This window comes from Neltuma alba, unplaced genomic scaffold (assembly GCF_004799145.2).
Source record: "Neltuma alba isolate B1F8T4 unplaced genomic scaffold, ASM479914v2 tig00011239_pilon, whole genome shotgun sequence".
NCBI classification, from domain to species: Eukaryota; Viridiplantae; Streptophyta; class Magnoliopsida; order Fabales; family Fabaceae; genus Neltuma; species Neltuma alba.
This window is the reverse complement of record NW_021635958.1, coordinates 117850-144792: the sequence shown is the minus strand read 5'-3', so window position 1 is coordinate 144792 and position 26943 is coordinate 117850. Positions and strand designations below refer to the sequence as shown.

The 26943-nt window shown below is 38.5% G+C and overlaps 6 protein-coding genes and 1 pseudogene across 12 annotated transcripts; 5 read left to right on the top strand and 2 right to left on the bottom strand.

The window, feature by feature from the left end:
• Window positions 1-2036: 2036 nt before the first annotated feature.
• Window positions 2037-4636, top strand: LOC114762682 (DNA polymerase epsilon subunit C). The gene is made up of 4 exons (XM_028952222.1): window positions 2037-2553; window positions 2711-2795; window positions 4078-4119; window positions 4244-4636. Exons 1-4 carry the CDS (start codon window positions 2101-2103, stop codon window positions 4312-4314), a joined length of 651 nt encoding a protein of 216 aa, XP_028808055.1. The 5' UTR covers window positions 2037-2100; the 3' UTR covers window positions 4315-4636.
• A 1246-nt stretch (window positions 4637-5882) lies between these two features.
• Window positions 5883-7093, top strand: LOC114762679 (fasciclin-like arabinogalactan protein 12). The gene has a single exon (XM_028952221.1). It carries the CDS (start codon window positions 5950-5952, stop codon window positions 6712-6714), a length of 765 nt encoding a protein of 254 aa, XP_028808054.1. The 5' UTR covers window positions 5883-5949; the 3' UTR covers window positions 6715-7093.
• A 2062-nt stretch (window positions 7094-9155) lies between these two features.
• On the top strand, window positions 9156-12148 carry LOC114762649 (mitochondrial import inner membrane translocase subunit PAM16 like 2). 4 transcript variants are annotated; one of them, XM_028952178.1, is made up of 5 exons: window positions 9156-9339; window positions 10187-10283; window positions 10739-10826; window positions 11517-11650; window positions 11724-12148. In XM_028952178.1, the coding sequence occupies exons 2-5, from the start codon at window positions 10281-10283 to the stop codon at window positions 11823-11825; spliced, it is 327 nt and encodes a 108-aa protein (XP_028808011.1). In that variant the 5' UTR covers window positions 9156-9339; window positions 10187-10280; the 3' UTR covers window positions 11826-12148. The 4 variants fall into 4 exon arrangements, with proteins under 4 accessions (XP_028808011.1, XP_028808012.1, XP_028808013.1 ...); XM_028952179.1 differs by having other exon boundaries at window positions 10174-10283; XM_028952180.1 differs by having other exon boundaries at window positions 10160-10283.
• Window positions 12149-13245: 1097 nt separating this feature from the next.
• On the bottom strand, window positions 13246-14406 carry LOC114762665 (fasciclin-like arabinogalactan protein 11; annotated as a pseudogene).
• LOC114762663 (fasciclin-like arabinogalactan protein 11) lies at window positions 14286-18394 on the top strand. 4 transcript variants are annotated; one of them, XM_028952197.1, is made up of 2 exons: window positions 14286-14363; window positions 17252-18394. In XM_028952197.1, the coding sequence occupies exon 2, from the start codon at window positions 17287-17289 to the stop codon at window positions 18154-18156; it is 870 nt and encodes a 289-aa protein (XP_028808030.1). In that variant the 5' UTR covers window positions 14286-14363; window positions 17252-17286; the 3' UTR covers window positions 18157-18394. The 4 variants fall into 4 exon arrangements, with proteins under 4 accessions (XP_028808030.1, XP_028808032.1, XP_028808029.1 ...); XM_028952199.1 differs by having other exon boundaries at window positions 14328-14377; window positions 17319-18394; XM_028952196.1 differs by lacking the exon at window positions 14286-14363 and adding an exon at window positions 14381-14445 and having other exon boundaries at window positions 17293-18341.
• A 1912-nt stretch (window positions 18395-20306) lies between these two features.
• LOC114762662 (fasciclin-like arabinogalactan protein 12) lies at window positions 20307-21685 on the top strand. The gene has a single exon (XM_028952195.1). The coding sequence runs from the start codon at window positions 20382-20384 to the stop codon at window positions 21348-21350; it is 969 nt and encodes a 322-aa protein (XP_028808028.1). The 5' UTR covers window positions 20307-20381; the 3' UTR covers window positions 21351-21685.
• Window positions 21686-23812: 2127 nt separating this feature from the next.
• On the bottom strand, window positions 23813-25904 carry LOC114762698 (zinc finger protein BALDIBIS-like). The gene is made up of 3 exons (XM_028952239.1): window positions 25659-25904; window positions 25129-25525; window positions 23813-25003 (listed from the first exon to the last, which is right to left on the bottom strand). Exons 1-3 carry the CDS (start codon window positions 25774-25776, stop codon window positions 24190-24192), a joined length of 1329 nt encoding a protein of 442 aa, XP_028808072.1. The 5' UTR covers window positions 25777-25904; the 3' UTR covers window positions 23813-24189.
• Window positions 25905-26943: the final 1039 nt, after the last annotated feature.

Sequence of the window (26943 nt, the reverse complement as noted above, 5' to 3'; positions counted from 1 at the left end):
AATAATACTTTGCATAAAAGATCCTCTTTTCATGATAAGGAAATGGAGGGTGTACCGACTAAATTACTATGTCTTGATAATTAAGTTGATGAATGAGACAACCTGTACGGTAATTTAAATGTCACGAGCCAAGTCAAATATGTCATGGGGGAGAAGTGAAATCTCAATAGTTGGCCCAAAAAACTAAATTAAAAAAATGAAATCTCAATTTTTATTAATTAGTGAATTATTATATTTAGTGGGAGGGGTGGGTTGGGGTGTGGGGGAGATAAATATTCATTATTCAAGTCATGCATGTGAGCAAAAGGTGAATTGGTTTTCAGATCTGTTGGTTCCAGAACCAAAATGACAAAAAGGCATGCGTGTCGTTTCTTGTGTTTCTCATCCCAAAGGAAACACTACTTTGTAATTTCACATTATTATATTATTCGTTGGTCCTTAATTCATTTCCATCGGCTTTCTTTTCCCCCGTCCCAAACTCGGCTTGCTGCTGACTGGGGCGTCCATAGTCCATTGATTATTGTGATTATGGTTAACAGGCTGCCATGTGATTGGGCCACTCCAAAGGATAGTACTAATCTTTTAATGTCAAGATGATGCGACGGAGCGAAAATCCTATTGAAAATTCAGAGATATTAGAGATTAGGGATAATGGTTGTTGGTTCTGGTTGTCTTCCACAACTAAACCATCCTGACCTAATTCCCAACCATTACTTTCTGGCCACGCAGGTTTGATCCACTAGGTCCCAAAAGGCTTATCGGGTGAGGGCATAATAGCCGGTTAAAAATAAATGTTGACATATTTAAAGGAGGATTTTCCCGATCTTATACTTGCCGTAGCTGAGTACAGCGTCAAGGTGAGAGGCGACTTTTATTTTAAGAATTGGTTGGGTGCTGGTAGACATTGAATGTGAGGAGGATCACAATCACAGGACTCTATATAAATGGGTGGGCCTTGCCCCCACCAAATGGCATACCATTCTCAGGCACACATTTGCATTAATCGATCTCATAATATCACACCGAAGTACATGAAACATTTCATTCATTCAGCTCTCGCGCGCGCCCATATATATTGTTATAATTTGTCACGCATTATCAACGGGAGTTGCTCTAAGTAGTAAGCGGTTTGGTTTCGCTTAAACGAGGCCTCGAGTTTGAGCCTTAGTGTATGCAGAAATTTCCGTTGAGAAAATCATCCGCCACAATCAGGTACGCGATATGAGTCGGATCCAAATATAGTCAAAATAAAGTTCCGATGAACTGGGTGGACAACAACAACAAAATTTGTCACGCATTCACACTTGCTCGATTGCTGACACATTTTGGTTCCTAGGCACTACAGATCAGATATGGACGAGATAGTGTCAGTCCGAATCACACATACTTCTATTATTTTCTTGCACACAATCATATTGTATCCCAGACTCCCTGAATCCGTACCTGTATCCTACTTCAAGTTCAAGATCTGCCACTGAACTACTTGGAGATGCCGTGCAAAACAAGATCCAATCGTAGAAACATGCATTACTATTGCGCATACTCATCGAATATATTATATATATTTATATATATTGAAGATATTCTGATCTGTCCAGTGATTAAGCGGCCCAAGTTTCTCACACACACACACACACACACACGCTCCTATATCGCTAGTGGAAACAGTCACGTGGAGTAAGGACAATTATTGAGCTATATTTTATCGCTCATTTTTCTGAAAAGTGCTGCGTTGGTTTTTAACTAGAGTCAAGGCAATAAATTCAGGACTCATAACAGATTTATCTCCCTCTAATTTCAATTGATGGAGATAGGTACCGCAGAAGATCCAAATTCGAGCATGGCTACGAAAAGCAACAAGTATCCAAAACGACACAACGGCCCGTTCTGCAATATCTCAAAGCCGTCGGCTCCAACAGCGGCCCAAATTTGTTTTTGTAAAAAAAAGCGGAGTCCAAGGGGCCCAAAATACTGAAATGTTTTTGCTCCGGAAATTAAAAAAGGGGAAAAAAGAAAATAAGCAGAGAGACTCGAACTGGAGCGAACGCTCCAAACGGAAAAACTGAAAAAGCGAAAACCCTTGAGCAAGCAGCAAACTCAATGGCTTCTTCCAAAAATTCGAAGACAGAACAGAAGAGCGAAGCTGCGGACAGCTCCAAAACAGTGAAGAAAGCCGCTAAGCCCAGAAAAGAGAAGCACTTGGACAAGAAAAACAAGAGTCGTAATAAGAAGAAAAAACTTAAGAATTCTGATGTGAATAAGGGAGATAAAGAGATCGTTGTTCCGTCTTCCAGCACCGAGTCCCATGAAAAATCCGAAGACGAAGGGCGCCAGGAAGACAAGACTGAGATCACAAATGGGCGAACCAGTGCAACGAAACCTGGAAAAGACAAAGTCAAAGGAATGAAATATGATGACGACGATGAAGCTGAAGGGAAAGGAGACGCCAGAGGCAATGTATTTCCCATGAATCGTATCCGGACGATAATTAGGGGCCAAGATCTTGACTTGCGTATTTCGCAGGAAGCCATATTTGTCATTAACAAAGCCACGGTTTCCCCCTCCCTCTGATTCCCCCCCCCCCCCCACTATATACCTTATTTGTTCATATTTCAAGTCTCACCTCTGATTTTAAATCTCATGACTTTGAACTCGTGAATTTGTGATCAACATTTTATGAGGCTGCCCTAACTGCCAATTTTGGTTGCAGGAGACGTTCCTTGAACAATTTACGCGGGACACTCACGCTTCCTGTGTTCGGGATCGGAAAAAATCTCTTGCTTACAAACACCTATGTAATCTCCCTCTCTTGCTAATTATTCATAGCTGTTAACTTGTTATGTTCCAAAGACCTTCTTTTCCCCATTCCGAAGATCATAGTATAGTTATCATTTGTATATCTTTTAGCAAAAAGGGCATCTAGATGGTTTTAAATTATTCACAAAATTAAACAAAAATAAAAAACTTGTTTAGGAATTACTATACATGCAATTTTACCTTCTTCATGCCTACTTTGAAGCTGGACTACCCCGGTAACGTTCCTTGTTCAGGGATGATCTTCTTTTTTTTTTGGGGGGGGGGGGGGATGGGAGGAGAGGGATGATCGATACTTGTATTCATTTTCATACTTTTGAGTTTTGAGCCTAAGGTTGGATGATTCTGTCTACCAAGGTCTCTTGAAATAGTTGGCAAAATCTGATTCTGTTATGCTATAATTAAGGATATTGTACCGATAGTCAATCTTGTGCAAGAGATCACAGGCAAGCAACATGTCATATCAAATCCATCAATAGTAGATAGGGGAAGCTCTCTCCAGAGAATGTCGATTCATGCGTCTGAAAAATGGAAGCATTTAGTTAGATCAATCTTTCTGAACGTTTATTCTTCCATACAGTAATTAAATAACATCTGCTTTCCATCTGTTGCCTGCATTCTATATTGGTATCTTCAACAGAACCAATTTCACCATGGAGAACCGTATCTGGCCATGGCCATGGATTCATCACCAATTCACCATCCTTTGGTTCCAGAAAACAGAAAATTGAAACTGATTTAGGCTAGGTCTAAATGGTGCGATGTTTAGTGAAATCATTCAACTTCCATCTGTTTTGAAGGAACAACTGCTCTTCTTCTGGACTTCTTTGTCACTTGAAGCTGTAACAGTGATTGCCAACTCCTACTGAGGGGAATATTGACAGCATTTTTATGGGGCCAAGAAAGAAAAATAAAAAGAAAAAAGGCCAACAGGGGTTCTAGAGAAAGAGAAGCACAATTTTCATTCATGATTCGATGGATCTGGAGCCATCTTTCAATGGCTGCAAGCCTTTAGTTTTATTAATTGTTCATTGGAGCCTACTGGTAGGAGATAAACTGAGATGGAGTGTGAGGTCAGAAACTCAACGTACCAGACCTAAAATTGTTTTCGGTTGTTCTGAAGCCTAAAACATTCACCATAAATCCTCATAATGTCATAACTTATTAGACGAAAAACTACCACAGAAATTTTTTTTTTTATTGGTGCTTGCATTTATGTCATTAACCATTGTCAGTTTTTAAGACGCCTGTATTTGTTTTCAGCATCTGTTGTTAGTAAGCAGAGCAGATACGACTTTCTATCAGGTAATTTTTATTCACATCCCAGTGCCATTCTTACCGTAACATACGATCATCTGAAGTTTTAAGTTCTCAATGCTTACTTTTGCTTTCATTGACGCGGTTTCCTACATTGCTTTTGCTTGTTCAGATTTCGTCCCAGAGAAAATAAAAGCCGAGGACGCTTTAAGGGAGAGAAATTCCAGTGTGAATGGTGGTTAGAACTCAGAAATAGTGTAGCATGTAAATGAAGAACCCAAGCGTGTAATTTATGCAATCTTCTCACGTCGTTCTATATCACGGAGTGGATTCATTATTTAATAGGATTCATGTTAGTTCTTACATCTCTTTCAAGCTCCCAGGGGCATTTTTGTTTTTTGTATTCTTTTTCCAGTGACTAGGGGTACTTGTGATCATAGTGATGGGCGGTTTAGATGTATATTTCATTGAAGGCGAAGTCTATTCACACGGTCGCTCGTCGGTTAAACTCTCATAGTAGTTGTGTTATAATATATTTAATCGGTGCTCTCACTGTTCATACACAGGTTTGAGTTTATATCTGTCTTGGTGTTGTCTTTATTGAAATGTACCGCTTAACAGCTTTTTGCACTTGTTATGAAAACAAGACGGTGCTATTCGCCCATTGAATTGGTAAATAGCCTTGGACTGGAACGGCAATGGAGAATGTGAACAAGGTCAAGTCCAAAAGAGCCAGTGTCAATTTCGTTTCAGTCCACGCATCTTGCATCTAATAGTAATTTTTAACTATTTGGCATTTTTTCCTCCAGACTTTGGCGAATCCAATTTGACCTTATTTAACAATGAAATCGAAACGGATGGATTCTGACGAAATCGACTGCATTTTTATATTGGAATTATATATTATTCTAGGCCTCATTTTTTTAATATCTTAGTTCATAAATGAGTTGTTAATTATATATAATATATGATGATTAATACCTAACGCTAATTCTCAGTTAGGAATAGTAAATATTTAATGTCGAGAGTTATTTTGTTGATAAAGAAATCATCATCCAGTTGAGTCCGAGTATTGAATAGAACTGGTTTGATTTTGCCCAGAGTATTAAGATAACATCAAATTTGTAGCTCTTCAATTACACTTGTTTGATTGGTTAGGGGAAAAGCACAACTGAGGAAGATTTAACGACGAATGCTGTGTGTTTAGGGGGAGAAATAGATCTCTTGATGAGAATGATCATGGCCTGTAAAAGGAGGAAATTTGTGATATGCAAAAGCAATAAAGCTCGTAATGATTTTTAAAAGCGGTAGGTTTTCCCTAATTAGGGAGATTGATTATCATAATTACTGCTAATTAAGAAGCAGAGGAGACCCGCAGACAATCAACACCGGGCAAGTAGCTATCCTCATCGTAGGTGATAGGCTAACATCCATGGGGTTGAGTTCATCATCAAACTCTCTCATTTTCTCTGGCGAAAAAACAAAAAATCAAATAATGCCCTTCTTCCTTAAGATAGTGGCAAGCAACTTGTTCGAGTTCCTTTTCTAATTTCAGAATACTAACAAGTAAATGCTACGCAATCATTCTTTTCTTCTCATCCTTGTTTGTCACACACCCACTCTCTCTTACTATGTTACCTTCCTTCCCAAGCAATATCCAACTGGCTACTCCACACACTTCAAACCAGCCCTTCTCTTTCTTTCTCTCTGTAATGCTTTGACGTACCACCTTTCCTCTGATGTATAGCCACAGATCCTAACCACTAACGTTTCTTAATCCTAACTTTAAGATAACCCCCTTCTCTATTTCTCCATAAATTCACCTCCTTCCCTTCCCCGCTACTCACAGTCGCAGACATCACTCTATTCTTGACGACGATGGCCACTTTGTTGAAACACGTCTCACTTCTTCTACTTGCTCTCTTTCTTTCCCCGACTTCAGCTCAGTCGCCTGCCGCGGCTCCGGCGGCTCCAGCAGCTGCGGCAGCTCCGGCTCCTACTCCGTCTTCGCCTCCCACAGACATCATCAGAATCCTCAACAAGGCCGGAGGATTCACCACTCTGATCCGTCTTCTCAAAACAACTCAAGTGGCTAACCAAATCAACTCTCAGCTTTTGACTTCGAGTGGTGGCATTACATTCTTCGCCCCCACCGACAGTGCCTTCTCCAACCTCAAACCGGGATTCCTCAATTCCCTCAACGACCAGCAGAAGAACGAGCTCGTTCAATTCCACATATTACCCTCATTGGTTGCCCTATCAAATTTCGACACTTTGAGCAACCCCGTGAGAACTCAGGCCGGGGCGGATCCGGATCGGTTGGCCCTCAACGTCACGGGGTCCGGCAACCAGGTCAACATGACGACCGGCGTTGTCAATGCGACCGTGGGTGGGACCGTGTATACGGATAGTCAGCTGGCGGTGTACCAAGTGGACAAGGTGCTTCTCCCGCGGGATTTCTTTGAGGCCAAGTCTCCCGCACCGGCGCCGGCACCTGCAACATCCAAGACGAAGGCCTCAAAGAAGAAAGCAGCCGAGGGACCTGGCTCACCTGCGGATGACTCTGCCGCGATAACCTGGAAACAGAGGAAAGAGATGTGGGGGGCCATTGTTGGAGCTGCAGTGATGGGATTTTGGTTGTAATCAGGAAGAGAGGATTAAGATGAAGAATGAAGCAACGTGCGTGTATGTCATGTGGATGTACTATGTGGTGCATGTAGGGTCCGATGTTTTCGTGCTGCTGCTGCTGTATGATTCCATTGAATTGAGGGCGAACGGTCAACATTTTGCAGTGTTCTCCAAATAAGTCTTTATCCTTCTCTCTCTCTCTCTCTCTCTCTCTCTCTCTTTTTCCGGCTTCTACTTTGTCTTTGTCCAATTCTTTCTTATGAAATATGAATCAAGTCAGTTTGTGGTGGTGATATTCGAATTTTGAAGGTTTATAAACTCTCTCTGTTCATCAGAAGGAAATGGTCACTTCTATGTATAAGGCAATAAATATAAGTCAAAATTATGCTGAAAAGAGATTGAATTTAGGAAAAATTAGGCTGAACAGTCAAAATTAAAAATTATTTACTCCGAGCGGCTGCAAATTTCTGAAATTACTCTAAAGGCAAATAAATAAACAAAACTCGTAGTACACTGGTGATAAAAACACATGGCGTCCCAGAGACATTTAAATAAATAAAAATAGAAAAATAAGGAAGGGCTCATGAATTGTTGTCTAGGCGGGTAATAAGTGATTTTATCTGTTTGTCACTATGTTATAGATCTCGTATTCTATAACAGACAACACAAGTCACTGAGATTAGCAACAAAAGGCAATAAGCGATCAGTAGAGTAGTAAAAAGAAGAGTATACATATTAGGTAATGAACATCATCTATTAATCATTAATGTCAGCCTCTTTTATACTCATTTGGAATGTAGTAGGTTCTTGAAAAAAGTAGTTTTTCTAATGTGTGTGTGTGAGAAGAGTTTTATTCCAGTTTTTAGATGAAGGGGTTCCCATTTTGAGACACCATTGTGGCTGCTGTAGATTTGTCAAGCTCTGCAAATTCTCCATGACACGAAGAGCAAATAAATCAGAACAAATATGGTATCTGTCTCAGATGATACTTATGAAAGATTTTCCTCTAACGAACCGTATTACTATGATGTGCCGACTGAAGCATAAAAAAGATGAACTTCATTCATGATGATGCAAATTATCAAGGGAAATATTAAGGGCTTTTAGGTTATATTACTCAATAATTAGCATCCCTTTTAATCCCTTTTAACCTCGGGTTCAGAGCAATTGCGTTTCTCCGTCCCAAGAAGATGCGAAGAACCAGGTGCAAGCGATGATTCAAAACTAAAGAAACAAGCTTCAGGCTTAAATTATACAGACGGATCACTCGAATAGTGGAAATATAAATATAAGGCCATAAAAAACTGTGGTGTGATGGATATCGTATTCGATAAACTCATGCGCTGTGGTGCTTATGGCTTTGTTATCAACTCATGTTTGATGAACTAAATAAAAACCTCATGTGCTGTGGTGCTTCTGCAATGTCTCGATGTTAATCTTCCCTTGGAGGAAAGAAATGCCATTAAATTTAGTGGTGGATAATGAATTTTGTAGGAAAGTCAGGAATGCTCAAACAGAGGATGGAATTTTCAACAAGATGAAGCAGAGCGGTTCGAGGACAGGGGCGTACTGTTCACAGCTTTGTGCGGTAAAAAAATAGAGAAAACAGGTCCAGTCCAGCATTCCTGTTAGACAATAGATTCACAGCTTGGGGAAATGAGAGGGGATTCAAAACAATTGGGCCATCTTAAGAAGAGCCTGCCCAAGCATGTATTAAACTGCCTTAGTTGCTTGAGCCCATGATCATCATACTGATAGCTCCTCCAAGCGATGAAATTATAATTAATTTTGATTAAAATTTTACTATCACCAAACATTATTATTGCAGCAACGTGCTCTTTTTTACCCAAGGAAGAACCAACATGTTATTGTCGCATGCATATCATTTTCTTGAGAATGTTAGTTAAAGTTTATTCTTAATTTTCAAGATTTTATTTTTTAATAAAAAAAACTATAGAAACCTCACCGTTAATTGAATACTAGTAGTTCATTAGTTCTAAGATTAAAGCTATATTTGCAACAAAAAAAAACAAAAAGAAGAAAGAAATCGGCGGTCAATTGATTGGGTCAGAATGGGGGATGGGTAAGTCACCAGCCAGCCATGCCCATCGAATGTGCTTGCCTGCATTTTTATTGTTTATTATTACTGTTTATTAGTTTGATTTTTAATTTAATTTTAAATATAAGATTTTTATTTTTTTAATTTATCTCTTTTTAAATATATTTTATTTGTTTAATTACACATATTAAATATTTTATTATATAATAATTTTAACTAATAAGTATTATTAGTAAAAATATTTTAAAGAACAAAATATATATATTTATTATACATAATTAATTGCTTAATATTTTTACTGTTTAAATTAGTTAATAAACTTTTATATTACTTCCGGTCCTTGGTGGTAGAATAGCAATCTTTTTTGATTTGGTTAAAATTAAACGCAGATCCTCCCTTCCTTCGTCACCGTAGGTCCTCCCAACCTCCAAAGTTCACCGTCGTCCGGTACCGAGGCCTCCGCTGTCCTCTCCTTTGCGGCCGAAGCTCGTCCTTAGTGGTGTCCTTGGTTTTTCTTCGTGTCTTCGTGAGCTCTAGCTCTGGTGCTGGTTCCTGGTAGCCTTTTCTCCTCGCTCCTTCAGGTATTTTGTCTCCCTGGTTCCACGGTGGTGGTTCCTGCCCGAGATCTCTCCTTCCCTTCCCATTCACCATTTTTGGAAGTTTGATAGGAGTTGGTCTCGGCCATGGCTTGGAATTCCATTAGATGGATGAATCATGGTCAGAGGTGATTAGAACCATTAATTTGTGATTTGTGAGTTTCACAATTTAGGGTTCAAGTGGTATGATGCTGTTTGGAATATGTTCTTAGATGACTTAGTTATTCAAGTTTTGTATTAAACTGGTTCCCAAGTGGGATTGATTTAAGGGGGTATTGATTTTATCTCTGAGCTCCTTATTTCTGCAGTATTTCTGGCTCTTGATTCTTTCTGAGTTCCTTATTGGTTTTGCTTCTCTGTTTGAATAATATATATTGATCATTGCATCAATCTCTGCTTCAAAGTTGCTTCTTTTTTTTTTATTTTTCCCCGCTTCTCTTGGATAATGATACATTGATCGTTTGTGGTCGCTGCTAAGCAGGTGTCTGTGAATTTTTTTTTTTTTTGTTGGGCGAAGCATTATCTGGTTACTTCCCTATCGTTTGAATTTAGTATGTACATCGCATAAGTACAATCTTCCAGAAATTTTCAAGTCGCTATCCATCATATACGTTGTACACGAGAAAGATAATTTTTTTTTTTGGGGAAAAAAAAAGCATAAATATTTTGATCTGCCATGTAAATTTACTGTAATTTGCAGATTCGATTGATAATGATATTTTCTCGCATTGAGAAGTGTGAACCTGCCTGCCCATTTCATTCTTCTACTGAGCTAATCTAATAGCATATCTGTTTCATGGATCAGTCATGATCTAAAAGACCTTGATTGCAGGGTAAAAATGACCTGCTGATATCATATAATCCCCAATTCACAGAAGAGAATTCAAGCCTTGGTGTCTAAGAGGCTTTTGGTTGATTCTCTTGCCATGGTAAGTTTTACGAGAGTAGTTATTATAAATTTTCTTATCTAGTTTTGAAGGAAATAGAGAAATAGAATAGAGTTGAAATTATGTTGCTTTGATATACTGAAAGCGCCTGCTCTCAGAGTGGCAGGCTCCTCCCTAGCGGTTTGGCCTGAGATCAGTTCTGCTTTGTAGTGATTCATTCAACTCCACTGTGTTTTCTATAGCTGTCACTTAACCAACTTGTAGTATATTTGCTTATAACTTTTGCTGAAATAATCATGTGGAAGCTTGATTGATGAATAAGCTCATTTTTTAAAGTATGTGTGACGAGGTGTTGGTCTTGGAAGTAGATGGCAGTTGATAGAATTTACTATTTGTATATTTCCTTTTTACAACCCTTCCCTGTGAGGGAAATATCTGTGTAGACAATATTCCCGATTCTGAATATGATCTTAAGTTTGATTGAATTGTTTGGACAGGCTGCAAAGATTCTTGCAAACCTAATTGTGATGGGCGGTGGTATTTTGGCTAGAGCATTTGTTCAAGCATATCGTCAAGCTCTTGCTAGTGAGTTTCTTATGTTATCTGAAAAAAAAAAAGTTTTCTGAGATATAATATGTCTATGCGTGTATTTGCAATTTGTGTCCTATACTTGATTAAAGGCAGTTTAATGGCAGGCTCTAGTTTTTTTTTTTTTTTTTTTGAATTGACTGTCATTATGGCACCTCTTGAGGATAATACGAGAGAAAGTTGACGGAGGTGATTTTGATGTGCAAAGAAAATTGTTGAAGACGTCATTAAAGGGAGTTGATCAGATAATCTTCAACCCTATAAAATTAAAGTTCCCGGGACTACAAAGAATTTAGAGATCTCCTTGGCAATTATGGAAGTAACTTTTCAAGCTATGGTTCTTCAATCTTGTTCTTTTTCCTCCTTCTTGGTGACCTTTTTATGGAATTTCAAGTGAGTCGTGGTCTTTGGCACTCTGCAGGCTAGACTTCATTATTTCTAATTCATCCAGAGCATTGACCTCTATCTGAATGCTTAATTATTATATTACTCTCCAGGTGTCGGCTTTTGTTAGGTTTGTGTTTGGTTAGGGAAACAATCTTTTATACAATAACCTGTGGGGTCGGTTGAAGTTGATTGATGAATGTATCTTAGTAGAGTCCTTATCATGCCATGGAGGAATTCAGTTCTGTAAGTCCCCTTTGTGGCTGTTTATCCTGTCATGTTCTTGACAAGAAGTTGTTGCAGATGCCTCAAAAAATGGTGTTGCACAAGAGACAATACAGAATACCATTCGCAGAGCTAACAAAGCCATGACAGAGCAAGAAGCTCGGCAGATTCTTGGCGTGACGGAGGAAACCCCCTGGGAAGAGATTTTGAAGGTTAGCAAGTGTTTTGCAGTTTCGCTTGTTGTCACTTATTATGTGTCGGTTTCTAAAACATTCTTCTGTGCAGAGATATGACAATTTGTTTGAAAGCAATGCCAAGAGTGGAAGTTTCTACCTTCAGTCAAAAGTTCATCGGGCCAAGGAAAGTCTAGATGCTGTCCATCGATAGAAGGGCCAGGATACAACGACTTGAGGACCTCTTTTTTCTTTGTTTCTTTCTTTCTGTCTTTTTTTTTTTTTTTTTAAAAAAAACACAGCATAACCTCGTGTCTAGATGCTGATTTATTTATAGATAGTGCCTGCCAGCTTGATCTCATGAACTTAAAAATTAATAGTCTTGCATTTGCATATACATTAGTTATGGCAAATGTCTCTAGAAAAAGTATATATTAACATGGCTGGTGAGCCAAGTGCAGTTAGGAATCCGGTGGATGATAACAATATTGGTGCTTCCCTCGTCCAAAGAAGAAAGATGATTGTTGGTTCTAATTAGTTCAACTGTGCGTTATCCCGTTAATGATGGTATTCTTTTGGACTTCGTGATCAAGACGTATGAGGCTGAAGAAACTGAATGCTTGAAGAGAAATGTTTGGTACAAGGTCGGAATAAGGATAAGAATAGGATTGAAAATAAGCATGGCAAGGGCGATTTCTTGAAAGCCCATTCTCATAAGTATGGTTAGAAGGTGTATCACTAATTTTCAACATATTAAACAGTTGAAATTTTCCTTTCTTATTTTCTTTTAAAAAGGATTTTCCGCATGGCAATTGTAACACAGGGCACACTCGATTATAAGAAGTTGGTTCTGGGAGGCTTTTCAATGCTGACTTTGGAGCTGTTTGAAACTTCATCAACGGTCATGTATGCTTTTGAGATGGAAACTTCGAAAAAGAAAGGGAACAGTATGCACTCCTTTATTATCAATACCCATTGTTACAGACAATACAGCAGAATCAATTTTAAAAATGACGTAACAAATAAAATTCCATTCATGCAAGGCCATGTTAATCTGTACGTAAATAATTTAAGGAGATCACTAATTCGGATTATAAAGATTGTAGCTCTGCTCCTAGTGGAGGCGCCCGAGAAACTAGAAAAACGTAAAATTCTAATCCCTTTCATTTGAAGTGGCACTTTTAATTATTTTACATGTATTACAACAACAAAAAAGCTAAATAGTTATTCAAATATTGAAGGTTTCCCATCAAAGCTAAATAAAAATAAGATAGAACGACTTATAATTAGGATAAAAAATTTCTTCTACAATTTGACTTGTATTTTAAAACCAAAAGGAAAGAAATAGAACTTCCAAATATCACTGTGAATGTTGAACATCTGCATTAGGGCCACTACCATTCCGTTTTGTTCAGTAATTTACCTAATGATTATCCCATCAGTAATCCATCTTTGGAATTCATGCTCAACTGTGCATTTTGTGGTTCATGCCTCATCCCTTAAATTCATCATTCTTTTCTTTTCTTTTTGTTTGAACTTATTCTTTTATTGTATCCCCACAATATTATCTCATTTCAATGGGATATTACCTCGTTCCGCCATCATGCGCTGCTGTAAAACCAATCCGAGTCAAATTGTCAAAAATCAAACGTAGCATGCAGCTTTTCATTATATTAAAATCAATTCATAGACATAAATGGCCATCAACTGGCAAAAACGCAAAAAGTAAATAAATAAATAAATAAACAAAAACAAAAAACCAAAAAAACAGCTCACTTGCCATCCCTCACTGCCAGTATTCTATCCTTCATCACTTTCTTTTCGATATCATATGAAATCACTTATATATATAGATATATTATAAAAATGGCCGGTAAATAAATTACGGATCCTAATCAGGTTTATGCTGTGAATACTGCAATGAAAGCAACTCCAAGGGACGCCCACATTCCGTTGAAGCTGATTAATCTAACATCACCCGAGTTTTCCTTGCTCGGAACAACCTGCGATGATGAATCTGAGGAATCCTCCGACGATGGCGGCTCCTCCTTATCTGCTTTAGGCGCCTTCGCCGCCGCGGCTGCCGGAGACAGTGCTGGAGCCGCCGCGGGTGTGTTAGCGGCGTAGAAGTCGAGAGGAAGAAGGACCTTGCCCACCTTGTAAATGGCAAGATGCTTATCCGCATACACAATGCCGGTCAGGGTGGTGTTCACCACCCCCGTTGATATGTTCACGCTGCCGCCGTAACTAATCACGTTTAGGTCCACCCTCCCCGGCTTATCTCCGGCCAGGTTCGGACCGGGTTCGTCAGAGTGTCAAAGTTGTTGCTCGTGACGTAGGTAGGAAGGATGTGGAACTGTAAAAGCTCGAGCTTTTGGGCATCGCCGAGAGAGTTGAGGAACCCTGCTTTGAGTTCTGAGAAGGCAGAGTCGTCTGGTGCGAAAATGGTCAAGCCCCCAGATTTGGTGGTCAAGAGCTGGGAATTAATCTGGTTGATGAGCTGTGTGATTTTGAGGAGCCGAATGAAGACATCGAACGACTTGGCTTTCCTGAGGATGCCGATGATGTCGGTGGAGGGAGTGTCGGGGGTGTTGTCTGAAGGTGTCTGTGGCAATGTGGGGACTAAGGCGGCAGGGGCAGGGGCGGCGGCGGGGGAAGCGACAGGGGCGGCTTTTACAGGAGCCATTGCCGGCGACTGGGCAACGGTGGTGGCGGAATAGTGGAGGGAAACCAGTAGAAGCGCGAATGAGAAGAAGAAGAGAGAAGGCTTCATGGTTATTTAGGAAATGATAGGAGTAATTGTTGCTGTTTGTTGTTGGAATGAGGAGATGAAGATGCATGAGAAGCAGAGAGGAGGGGAGGATTTTATGGAGGAAAAGAGAGGATGACAGGTAGTTGAAACGTTTGGTTGCAGAACTTGATATTGCGATTTGTGAGCAATACGTTGTTAAAGGGGAAGGAGTTTATGGTGCAAGCAATTCTACTGGAGAAGCCAAGATGTATATTGGAGATTCGTAGATTGTTGCTTTCACTTGTATTGTTAAATTTTGAAGAATTTGTGTGCTTCAAGCAACTCGATTCTCTAAGCATTTTCCAACCTCTTTTGGACTTTATTCAGCATTACACCTTTTTTTTGTTTAAAAAGTAAATTTACAGTGTGTGAATTTTGGGTATTATGAACACTCTCTAAATTGATACAACTCTTCACCATGATCTATTCATGCAATTAAAATTTTAAAAGCTGTGACCTTTTAGAGTTCATCTCTCTGTTTTGCCCCGTTGGATGAAAGTGAGAGTTTGCTGTTTGCAATATCTATGTACTGCGCTTACTTCTGAGACTGACACAGACACAGGGCAGACGATGGGTTCTTGGTAAATAGCAAGGATGGTTCAAGCTATAAGAGTTAATTTAGCGCATTTGATTTGCATCATGCCCTCAAAACATCCAAAGTCAAGGAAAAAAAAATGTCCTTAAAATTTAGCTGTAACTATGGAGTGTTTGGGTAAGATCAAAACCATAATTTCATAAATGTTTTTACGCTATATGAAATAAATATATGAAGGAAGTTACCTCGATTTGTAGAAAAATATTTTTGAAAAGTGAACGATAATGGGGAATAAACGTTTCGTTTTAATCATTTCGAATCAACAAGAGTTCCAAAAAAATGAATTGCATTTTAGCAGAGTTACAGCTAAAGCAACCTTAAACAAATGACGTATGCCTTTCCTTCTTCCTGGAGAAATAATTATTTCCATAAAATTGTGAAAGAAAGCAAACTTTTGGATTAATCTATTTTTCTCAGACCTAAATATAGATCAGTTCATAGCTATCTTAAAAATGTTCCTCTACAACCCCTGTTTACTGTTTAGCCCTGACCCGTAGGCCTTAGCCGACCAAATTCTTTGAACTCAGATGCAACACAGCAGTCGTCCTCATTTCTCTATTGTACCTCACCATACTTGAACCTCATTTTTATCAGAATTCATCAAAACAGATTAATCTGCATGACAGATCTGTTATACCCTAACCCAAAAAAAAAAATAAAAAATCCAACTACTCATCTTTTTCACCTCCCTCTCGTCACTTCCTTGTCCTGAAAAATACAGAAGTTGCGTTTAAATTTAGTTGCGTGATTTTCTTATTTTGTGGTATTTATTTGGTGTGCTTTCAAACTTATTTGCAATTGTATATGATTGATGAGATTTTGTTTGTTGTTTCACATCTTTGAAAAGAGAAATTAATTTTGTGTTACATCCATATATTGCTTAATAACCACTTGTTTTTTTTTTTTTCGGTAGCAAATTGCTGCTGACTCGAGGACCCCAACAAATGATATGGTGCATAGCGATAATGATCAATTACTCCAAATTAAATAAAAGAATACTTCCTAAAAGTTACATTTACACCAACCACAATGAAATCAACTTAGTAATAGTTTATACGGTCCTTTTAAGATATAGGACCATTTTATCTAATTCATAAATATTAAGAAAAAGTTTAAGTTAATTTTTTTGTAATTAATGTATCAATATTTATAATTATTATTTTTTGTATATCTCTTATTTATTGGACTATTGATTTTAATTTTTTTAAATTTACAAATGATATATTAAATAAGATTACTTTTAAAAAACATGATAGATAAACGCAAATAAGATTTTATACAAGGGATTAAACGAAAACTTTTAAAATGATATATTTGAAATTGGAGGGAATATGTTACGCACTTGCTAAAAAATAAACAAAAATGTTCTTCTTTTTGGGCCAAAAGAAAAACAAAAATGTTCTGAAATCGCCAAACAGCTTTTTGTGTGACCATATGGTAATCCTGTGAAGTATGAACTCATACCGGGGAAAGGCTTCTCCCAAGAAACAAGTTTGAAATATCTCCTTTTACTATGTTCATACTGATCAGTATGTCACCATCAGTATCAAACCATCTATTTCGATATATATGAAATATATAATTGAAAATAAATTATACTATTAAAAAATCATGAATATCATGACTCTTTTTTTTTTTAAATGTATAATATAATCTTTTGATCATAAATGTAATACTTATTTTTTAGTAAGAAGGGAGGAGCATTTGGGAATGATCTAAGATCATGAATTACTTTGGAGAGCTTTGAGAAAAAGTCATTTATGTTGTTACTCGTATTACCCTAAGAGAGTTCCTCAGTAGCATCGGAGCCGTTGCCCAACCACTTTCTTTTAAGATTTTAGAAAGCAGTCATTTTCATTGGTTCACTTAATTCACCAAGTCCGAATTTCATATCGTAAATTCATTTAAACTGTTCAAAACATTAAATCATAATGTCGAAAAATTTTAAAGGTATGAACTTTCGAAAATACATGAGAGAGGAAGTTGTTTGTTTAAGAAGAGTGATGGGTGTTAGATTGATGGAAGGGAAAGCAACAGATTCAGAAACCTTGATCTCCCCCCTAAATGTTATTTTGCTTCCAACATGGATGCACCACCTTAAACTCCTTACCACGTAACAATGTATCTTCTCACAAACCGCAATTTAAAGTTCTGCAACCAAACGTTTCAACTACCTGTCATTCTCTCTTTTTCCTCCATAAAATCCTCCCCTCCTCTCTGCTTCTCATGCATCTTCATCTCCTCATTCCAACAACAACAACAATTACTCCTATCATTTCCTAAATAACCATGAAGCCTCCTCTCTTCTTCTTCTCATTCGCGCTTCTACTGGTTTCCCTCCACTATTCCGCCACCACCGTTGCCCAGTCGCCGGCAATGGCTCCTGTAAAAGCCGCCCCTGTCGCTTCCCCCGCCGCCGCCCCTGCCCCTGCCGCCTTAGTCCCCACATTGCCACAGACACCTTCAGACAACACCCCCGACACTCCCTCCACCGACATCATCGGCATCCTCAGGAAAGCCAAGTCGTTCGACGTCTTCATTCGGCTCCTCAAAATCACACAGCTCATCAACCAGATTAATTCCCAGCTCTTGACCACCAAATCTGGGGGCTTGACCATTTTCGCACCAGACGACTCTGCCTTCTCAGAACTCAAAGCAGGGTTCCTCAACTCTCTCGGCGATGCCCAAAAGCTCGAGCTTTTACAGTTCCACATCCTTCCTACCTACGTCACGAGCAACAACTTTGACACTCTGACGAACCCGGTCCGAACCCTGGCCGGAGATAAGCCGGGGAGGGTGGACCTAAACGTGATTAGTTACGGCGGCAGCGTGAACATATCAACGGGGGTGGTGAACACCACCCTGACCGGCATTGTGTATGCGGATAAGCATCTTGCCATTTACAAGGTGGGCAAGGTCCTTCTTCCTCTCGACTTCTACGCCGCTAACACACCCGCGGCGGCTCCAGCACTGTCTCCGGCAGCCGCGGGGGCGAAGGCGCCTAAAGCAGATAAGGAGGAGCCGCCATCGTCGGAGGATTCCTCAGATTCATCATCGCAGGTTGTTCCGAGTAAGGAAAATTCGGGTGATGTGAGAATGAGCGTGGGAGGAATGTGGATGTCGCTTGGAGTTGTTATGGTGGCCGTATTAAGAGTATAAACCAGAAGAATATGAGGATATCCAAATTGTATGATTTTATTGATGAGTGTTTTATTAAGTTATGTCCAGAGGAGAAGGGATGAGGCGCCTGTGTGTTTATTTGAGTGAATCAGGACATCATGTACGGAGCGCATATATGGTTACGAGTTTATTATTGTTGCCTTTTTCTTAATCTTTGCCAAGCACGTCTGATGAGTATTATTATTGAAACAAAGAGTCGTTTCCATCTTACATTTCATTTCATGTCTCGGCTGTACATTTTAAGCTAAAACAGACTTCAATTTGTCCTAACAATTAAAGAAAAATTCAATGTCTCAATTCTCGAATGCCTTAGTAATTATTTACTCTAATCACTGCCAGGTTATATATAATTGTTGTATCTGGCAAAGAAGGCTTAGATAATTAAAAGCTTCAAGCTGGAATTCACTCCAACCGTTGTTTGTCTTTATCTCCGTGCTGTTGTTTTGCCGCTGACTTTATCTCGGTACGTGCTGGGAAAGACCCAATCGAAAATAATTTCTGGATTAATTAACATGCTTAAATCACAAATAATCCCATTCAGCAAAAAAAAAAAAAATCACAAATAATCCCAAGCTCGCATTGCACTTGAGGCAATGCTAGTGCCAAATCAAGCTTGGTTGATAATAGCACGGCGACCTCCTTCCATTAGTTCCATAAGGGACCCTCAATTTAGTGACACATGTATTATTAGTATTATCCATCTTTCCCTTTTATTATTATTATTTCATCTGTTTTCTCATTTTATATTCTCTAATATACCCTAACAAAACGAACATAGTCTAAATTTAATGAAGCAAATGCCCTTGTTTATTTACTTATTTTTTCCGAAGCTATTTCATTGCAGCTCTAGCTCTATATATGCATGTATGTATGCACGCGAGCGCGTGGGGGTTATGATCGACTTTAAGTTACTGATTTAACTTTTCTATTAAGGCGCATGTTTTACCAAAACCACGTTTTGAGGTGGCTGAATACAATCTAAAATGCAATAAAGATGATATACTCTTCCGGTCTTTAATATATGATCCAATTATTGAATTGGTTTTGGTCTTAAATATAATATCCATTTATTATATTTATCAATTTTTTTTCTAAATTACCTCTAGGGATACTTCCTCAACCATAATCAAGTAGAAGAGGAAGATGAGATATTAAGAAAGATGATTATGGTATTTTAGAAAAAACATATTACATTTCTTACAATTAACTAACTTACCTAACTTCCTTAATCTAATCAAATTAGTTAAATGAGTCTTATATTAAGGATTCGAGGAGTATATGGGTTTTATATGCTGTGGGCTTACAATATATATCAACCCTACGGGAAGAAATATATAATTAATAGATGCATGGCGTAATAAAAAAAAAATGTTGTATGAAAAACTTGTTAAAATCGTACATCCGTTGTAAGAGCATGATATTAAAAAACAGAAAAAAGGAAGTCACCCACTTCCATGATTTTGTTCCTCCATGGATCTCAAACAATAAAGTAATAATACATGCATGTCTTTCATTTTACAATGAGCCAGTTCATCTGATTGCCTTCCTGATGAGTACTGCTTAACATTATACAAGACTTGAAAGATGGGGCGTTAATGCTTAGCTTCAATTTTTCATTTGATGGGGCCCAAAAGAGATTGTGGCAAACCTTGGACAAGCAAAGGAGAAGTACGAGAAAGACACAAATTAAAATCTCATTTAAGTTTCTAGACTCCATTGGAAGAGTAGCGTGTGGTTATGCTTGCTGATACAAGAGTGAAATACAAGAGGCTAATAATGTTAATGTATTTGTTTAGTTGTGCAATCCTTGCCGAAAGCTGTCAGGACAAGGCCACACCACGCTAATGATTTGGTTACTTTGCATCCTGTTGATGGAAATACTCAACCTTTACAGTTACACAACTCCCACCTTTCATTTTTTGCCCAAATATACATTCGTCCAAATCGATCATTCCTCCCAACCAAACTCATATTTCCACTCCCAAACTTTGCTAATAAACTACATATCAATCACCTTCACAGGTAAGCAGACATAATCTCCAAACTCAACTTTTAGTTCCAATTAAACCCTTCCACCTACCTGTCCCATGCTCCCTTGCTCCATAAAATCCAACCCTTTTCTTCCCACTTTCCTCATACCAACTTCCTCCCTACTCTCAACACTTCAGAGTGTACAATTCTTTACCTGACACTCTCAAATCAAAATGTCTAACACTGTCTCCTTTTTCTCCGCCTCTTTGCTAATCCTACTTGCTTTGTTTTATTCCACCTCAGCCCAGTTATCTCCGGTTAAAGCTCCCACCGCAGCTCCTCCTACGACCTCGACAGCTCCTCCTGTGGCCTCAACATCGCCACCTCCCACTTCTCTGCCCGCCAAATCTCCGGCTGCCGCCACAGCGCCTGCCCCGGGGTTTAGCTCTGTTCCTCTGGTCCCAGTAACACCCAGCGCAGCCCCTGGGCCGGCCGCAGCTGTGGTCCCTAAAGCTCCCTCCACTGATGTCGTCCAAATACTCAGCAAGGCCAAGAGATTCACCGTCCTCATCCGCCTCCTCAAGACCACCCAGTTAATCAACCAGCTCAATTCTCAGCTGGCCACCTCCGGCTCCGGCGGGCTGACCATTTTCGCCCCCGACGATGCCGCCTTCTCCAAACTAAAAGCAGGCTTGCTTAACTCTCTCAATGACAGGCAAAAGGTGGAGCTTTTACAGTTCCATACCATATCCACCTACATTTCTATCTCCAACTTCGATACCCTCACCAACCCCGTTCAGACTCAGGCCGGCGACGACCCCAAGAGACTTCAACTTAACGTCACCACGTACGGAGGCAGCCAGGTCAGCATGACCACCGGAGCCGTCAACGCCTCCGTTACGGGAACCGTGTATACAGACAGCAAACTCGCTATATATCAGGTGGACAAGGTGCTTCTTCCGCTTGACATCGTGCTTCCTAAGGCTAAGGCACCGGCACCGGGCCCAGCTGCCGCCAAAGGAGATTCGCCAAAAGCTGATAAAACTAAGGCAGCCGGAGGGGATCAGAGTGATGGCGGTGATGACAGTGAGACGAACGGCAAAGCCGTTCCGGCGGGCAGTTCCATGGGTTTGAAGGTAGAGGTAATGTGGGTACGTCTTGCACTTGGAGTTGCATTTGTGGCGGGAGCCATGATCATGTGATGATGACAAGGTGGTGAAGGTTGAAGGAGGAGGTCGTCCATTATTTTTGTTGCCATGTTTACTTCTCTGCAGAGTTTAATTCTCCATGAAATCTCTCAGTGATTTCTTATCGTAATCGTCGTGTTTCCCAGTCTGTTTCCTTTCCTTTACTTTTTTGGCTGCGGATCAGTGTGCTCTGTTTGTATAGCATAGAGATTGTCATTATTTATTAGGGACGAAGACGACTATCTTTGTTTGTGTGTTTGTTGGTGCTTTGTAATTATTTTAAGATATTCATTTTATGTGTTCTTTGTTGTCCGAATATATCTACATTTTTAACTTTCTTGCTCTTTAAATTGTCATCTACTTAATTTGCTCTGGCGTTATAAGCTCATGCAATGGGAAGTTGGGGGTTGTAAATATTTAAGCTTAATTTCAGAGTATATTAGCATGTTTTATGAGAATCCCCTCACGGCCACAATTAAATAGTTTTGTGAAAATTTGGAGCGATTTTGTAGAAGAAAAAGAGAGTGATTCTGTTTTGGTATCATTCCAAAATTATAATATTAGTTATCGGACTGACTAAAATTAGTTAACTAGGTCGGCAATGCTTTTTTTCTTACTCCCTTCTATAAAGAAATATAATTATTTTTTAAAAATATCCGGGTTAAAATGTAAGTCCTATTTAAGAATATTTAGGATGTTCATTTTTTCTAATTTATCCTGATGTATATTATACGAGTAGCAGTTAATTCATCACAGAAATGTCATCTTTAAATTTAATAAAGAAAATTTTAAAAATTGTTATTTGTTGACAGATTTAATGAGTTAACTTTCTTTTAATTGATTTTCTTGATCTCTCTTAGAGTTGGATAAAGTAAGCTTATATTTTGGATCCAACAACATATATTACCTCTGTAGCTTGAAGCCTTTTTCTTTGTCGCGAAAGCTTTACGATCTTATTGTCACCAAAAAAAAAAAGTTTCATGAACTTTCTGAAAATTCAAAGTACTTTTAGGCACCGCAGATTCGCAAGAATATAAAAGAGGACACAAAATCACGGCAATTTTAAAATTACAAGGAAAAAAAAAGGTGCTCAAACCATTTACTTACCGCCGCTCCTGCTCCTAGTGTGGATTTTGCAAGTGACTTTTGGTGAAATAACGAAAATATAAATGCGAAAAAGTATACAACTTACTTCAAAAGTGGGTCCTATAAAAGTGAGCATCTTTTTTATTTATCCCTCCACTCATTTTAATTGAAATTTGGATAATGGTGCATCACCCTATTGATTTTTTTTCAGATGCATCTATACTTAACATCCTGATATTAACTTTTAGTTATATTTAGCACTTTAATTTTATGGTGTTAAGCATGGATGTACTAAATGCATCATAGATTATTAAAGCGTCAGATGCACTATTAACATATTAAAACTTTGAAGCCATCATTTAGGAGATCAAATCTCATTTTTGCAAGAATATGTGATGAAATCACTGATGCTTTTTGTACCGCCTTCGATCGTTTTCATTCTCTCGATTAAATTAAAATACAGCGAATGATGGAAGATGGCTACGCTTCTTCTTTCTTTGTACTGCGTCTGATCCTTAATATAAAATTCTGTTTGATTTTTATTTTAGTCTTAAATATAAGACCCCAATCTATTTTGTCTCTCATATTTATACTTTTTTTTTCAAAATAACCCTTTTAACAATGATAGATCTAGTCAATACACTTGGTTAGTAAGGATATTTTACGAAAGACAATATTTATTTAACACAAATAACTAACTTAACTTACTTCCTTAATCTCCTCAAATTAGTCAACTGACTCTTATAATTAAGACTGGATGTAGTATTTGTTTAGCGATCATGAGTGACGTTTTCAGTTGTACTAATTAAAAATGCAAAATAAAAGATTTTAAATAAAAAAAAGAACTTGGAAAATATAGATGGGCTCTGGGAGGCCTGCAACTTTGCGCTCTGTTCGTCATCGTTGGATTCATGCATCGCGGATCGTTCAAAAGATTATTTGGGGATGTTTGGTAACGTGAAAAAGTGATTTTAAAAAATATTTTTTTCATAAAACAAAATAATTTTTTTTTTGTAAATTGTAAAATATTTTTAAAATTATAAGTTGGTTTTCACTTAAATACTTTTCAAATTAGTCTCTCTTACTCCAGCAGGCAGCACATAGAAAAATGGGCCCCACCTTCAACTCACGAGATCCCCCTCTCTCTTAGTGCTTTAACAATCGGACATTATATTATTCATAATTGGACTGAAAAGTAATTAAATTACAATGATTCGATGATCATTATCAAATCAAGTTTAAATCTATATATATAGAGAGAGGGTGATCTAAATGCACGGTTGATATACTGATTCACAATTAATAACTTGATAGTACATATAATTAAGTGCTATATATTAATTCTATCATATATAAGCATATTACGAAGGGTGAAAAGAAAAAAACTAACAAAACCAGAAAAAGTGGGTGTGCGAAACTATAGTCCTGACCGAGCAAGCTTGTCAACATTTTTATTGATGTGTAAACAAGAACCATTTTATTTTTTTTAAATAAATGTGACGTAGCCTTCTAAAATTATGCCTAGTTAATTACCACTGACAAAGAATCTATTTTGACCTTGTAAAATTCAATTTGGTCGATCGGTAAAATACTCATCAACAGCTAGTTGTTCTATATACGTGTGATTAACCACTTGTAACACGTACTTTTTATATATAACTCGTTGTGTAATATTGCCTATGTGAATATTCCTCATGCCAGTTACTTAATTGCCGAGTAGGAATCTGCAACTCAGCGAACAAGTATTCACCACTGCACAGTCTCAGGCTCAGCTCCATGGCTGAGCAACCGAGCCGGCTGCATTAAACCCGGCTAACTCTTTCTCACCAACGCCTAGAAAATCTCTGGTTAAACCACCCAGTTCCATCTGATCTAAATTCTCCCCGCGGCTTCTCATCACAAAGTGGCTCGAGTTCGAATCATTCAGTACCAATCCATGACAATCGTCACCTCCAACTCCAACATTCGAGTTTCCTTTTGAGATCGTCACCAAGTCGTTCAAGCTTTGGTCATCAGTTCCATTTGCTGTATTCTTGAAATATAGTCCTGCCTCATCGCCGTTTCTGAACGACGAAGTGCTGCTGGAGAGTGATGGTAAGGAGCCGCCCATGAAGCCAAAAATGTTGACATGGTTGCTTCCTGTAGATCTCATCTGGTTTACTTTTTGTAACAGTGAAGTGGGTGACGACATGTGATGAGGCTGAGCCAAGCCTACTTGCCATGGGTTTTGATAATTACTACAATACAAAGAGCTCGCGCTATACGACAACCCCCCTTTGTTCTCTTCTTCTTCCTCCTTCAGTAGGCGATGAGATGCCCCAGACATGGCCAGATTGGCAAGACTTTCGAATGATGCTTCTGGGTATGGTTTCACCCAGGAGGACGACAAGGAATTCGGGAGCATGTTCATGGTTTGCATCAAATCAGGCATGCTTGAATTGACCTGGATCAACGTTTCTGATGAACCTCCATAGCCTGGATAAATCTGAGGGATTCTGGGTGCTTCGGGAACGAAGCTTATTCGGGCATTTTCTTCCGCCAAGACATCACAGAAGGCTCTGTGCGTCACGAAGCTGTCTTTCCTGAATTAACACCCACACATCAAATTCTTAATTTGGACAATACCAAACAATCATGGGAGAGCTAACTTTGAATGCTTCGTTAAATCTAAGAGGAAAAAACATTGAAGAAATGAAATATAAATTACCTGGAGAAAAGAGTGCCACAGAGACATTTGTACTCTCTTGTCCCACAAATCTTGATGTGCGCCTTCCAGTCGGAGTGAACGGCGTATTTCTTGGAGCACCTGTCGCAGTTCCACTTCTTCTCGCCATGTTTTCTGCTGTAGTGCTTCTTTATCCCCGTGAGGTCTCCCAGCGCTCTGGAAGGATCATGGTGGACGCACGTCTTTTCAGGGCACACGTACACTTTTTTGCCGGCTTCTTTTTCGCTTCTCTGCCGGAGCTTCCAGGGGAGGTTGTGTCCGCGGCGGTGCAGCTGCAGATTCTGGTCTCTCTGGAACCCCTTCTTGCAGATTTCGCACACGAAGCGGTTCGTGGCCATCAGGGACTTTGGCGACAGCGCTATCACTTTTGCATCTGGATCTGAATATTCACAGTGGAAACTATATTATAATCAATTCCTCCCCACAACTTTGAGGATTTCATCTGTAGTGCATTTATTGAAAAGCTTGATAGCAATAATAGAAGTAACAGAATCGAAAGAGAGGACACTTGCCTGGTGTTCCGGGGAGATTTCTCCTCTTCTTGAGGGGATTTGAATGAGTAGGGTTAGGGGTCGAGTGAGGGAGGAAGGTTTTGATGGTGGAAGGAAGAGAGAGGCCTTGTTCTGACATGTTCAGATTCGGTAGGGTATTGAATGCTGAGGAGAAGAGAAGCCTAAATCGGGAATGTTTGGGTGTTATATCTATGAACAAGAAAGAGGTTAAGCAAAGTAAGAATGAGGCAGATAAAAAATCAAGAAATGCTCTACTTCTATTGCTGGAGCAAAGCAGAAATATAATAATTAATAGATAAAGATACTGGGAATAAAAAGATTATACATAATTAAAAATTGATTTGCTCGAGCTATACAGAAGTAATAGTACGTACATGGTCCACATAGTTGGGTTGTGGTTGAGGTGGCCGGAAGGAAGGAGGAAGAAAATTCCAATAAGGAAAAAGGAAGGCTTGACTTGTGTACGGCTTCAATGGACTTAGCAGCCCTTTTCTCTCTCCTCCTCTATCTCTCACCAATCTTAATTATTACACAAACATTATTAGGCCCCCCTTTGATCGATATGACAATGATATATATTTTTAATCATCTACAGAATTACACTGATTATTTTTCAAGTACTACGGTAGATTTTATGTAGGGTTGATCCTTAAGAAATTAATAAGAACATCAATATACCTAACAGATAACCATAGAACAGGCGTGATAATATCAAACTACACTCATATATCTTCTTATTCTTGCTTCCTCTTCAATAGAAATGTATAGTTCAGTAAGCTGCCTTTAAGTTAGATTAGTTTTCGGATAGTATTTCATCAGATGCAAACATTGTGCAAATATTATAATGGATCTTTACCAACACAAAAAAAAAAAGAAAAAGAAAACAGAGCACACAATTTTTTTAATTTAATTAATACTTTTCCTGTTTTTAATGTGAGACGTATTTAATTAATTTGATTAAATTAAAAAGTTAAGTAAGTTAGTTAACTAATGATAAAAGATATAATATCTTTTTTTAAAATCATAATCATCTTTCTTAATATTTTTCTCGTTTCCTACTTGATTATGATTGAAAAAATATCTATAAGAGTAATTTTAAAAAAATTAATAAATATAAAAAATAACTAGTACATGAGAAGTATCTTGGATGGAACTTTACCTCGGAACATATTAAGGCAAACATAGTATCATGATTAGTTTTTTTTCCCTAAAAAAGTAGTAATAAACAAAGACAAGAGTGGATAACGGAAAGAGAAAATAAAGGGTTATTGATATGGGGGGTGGG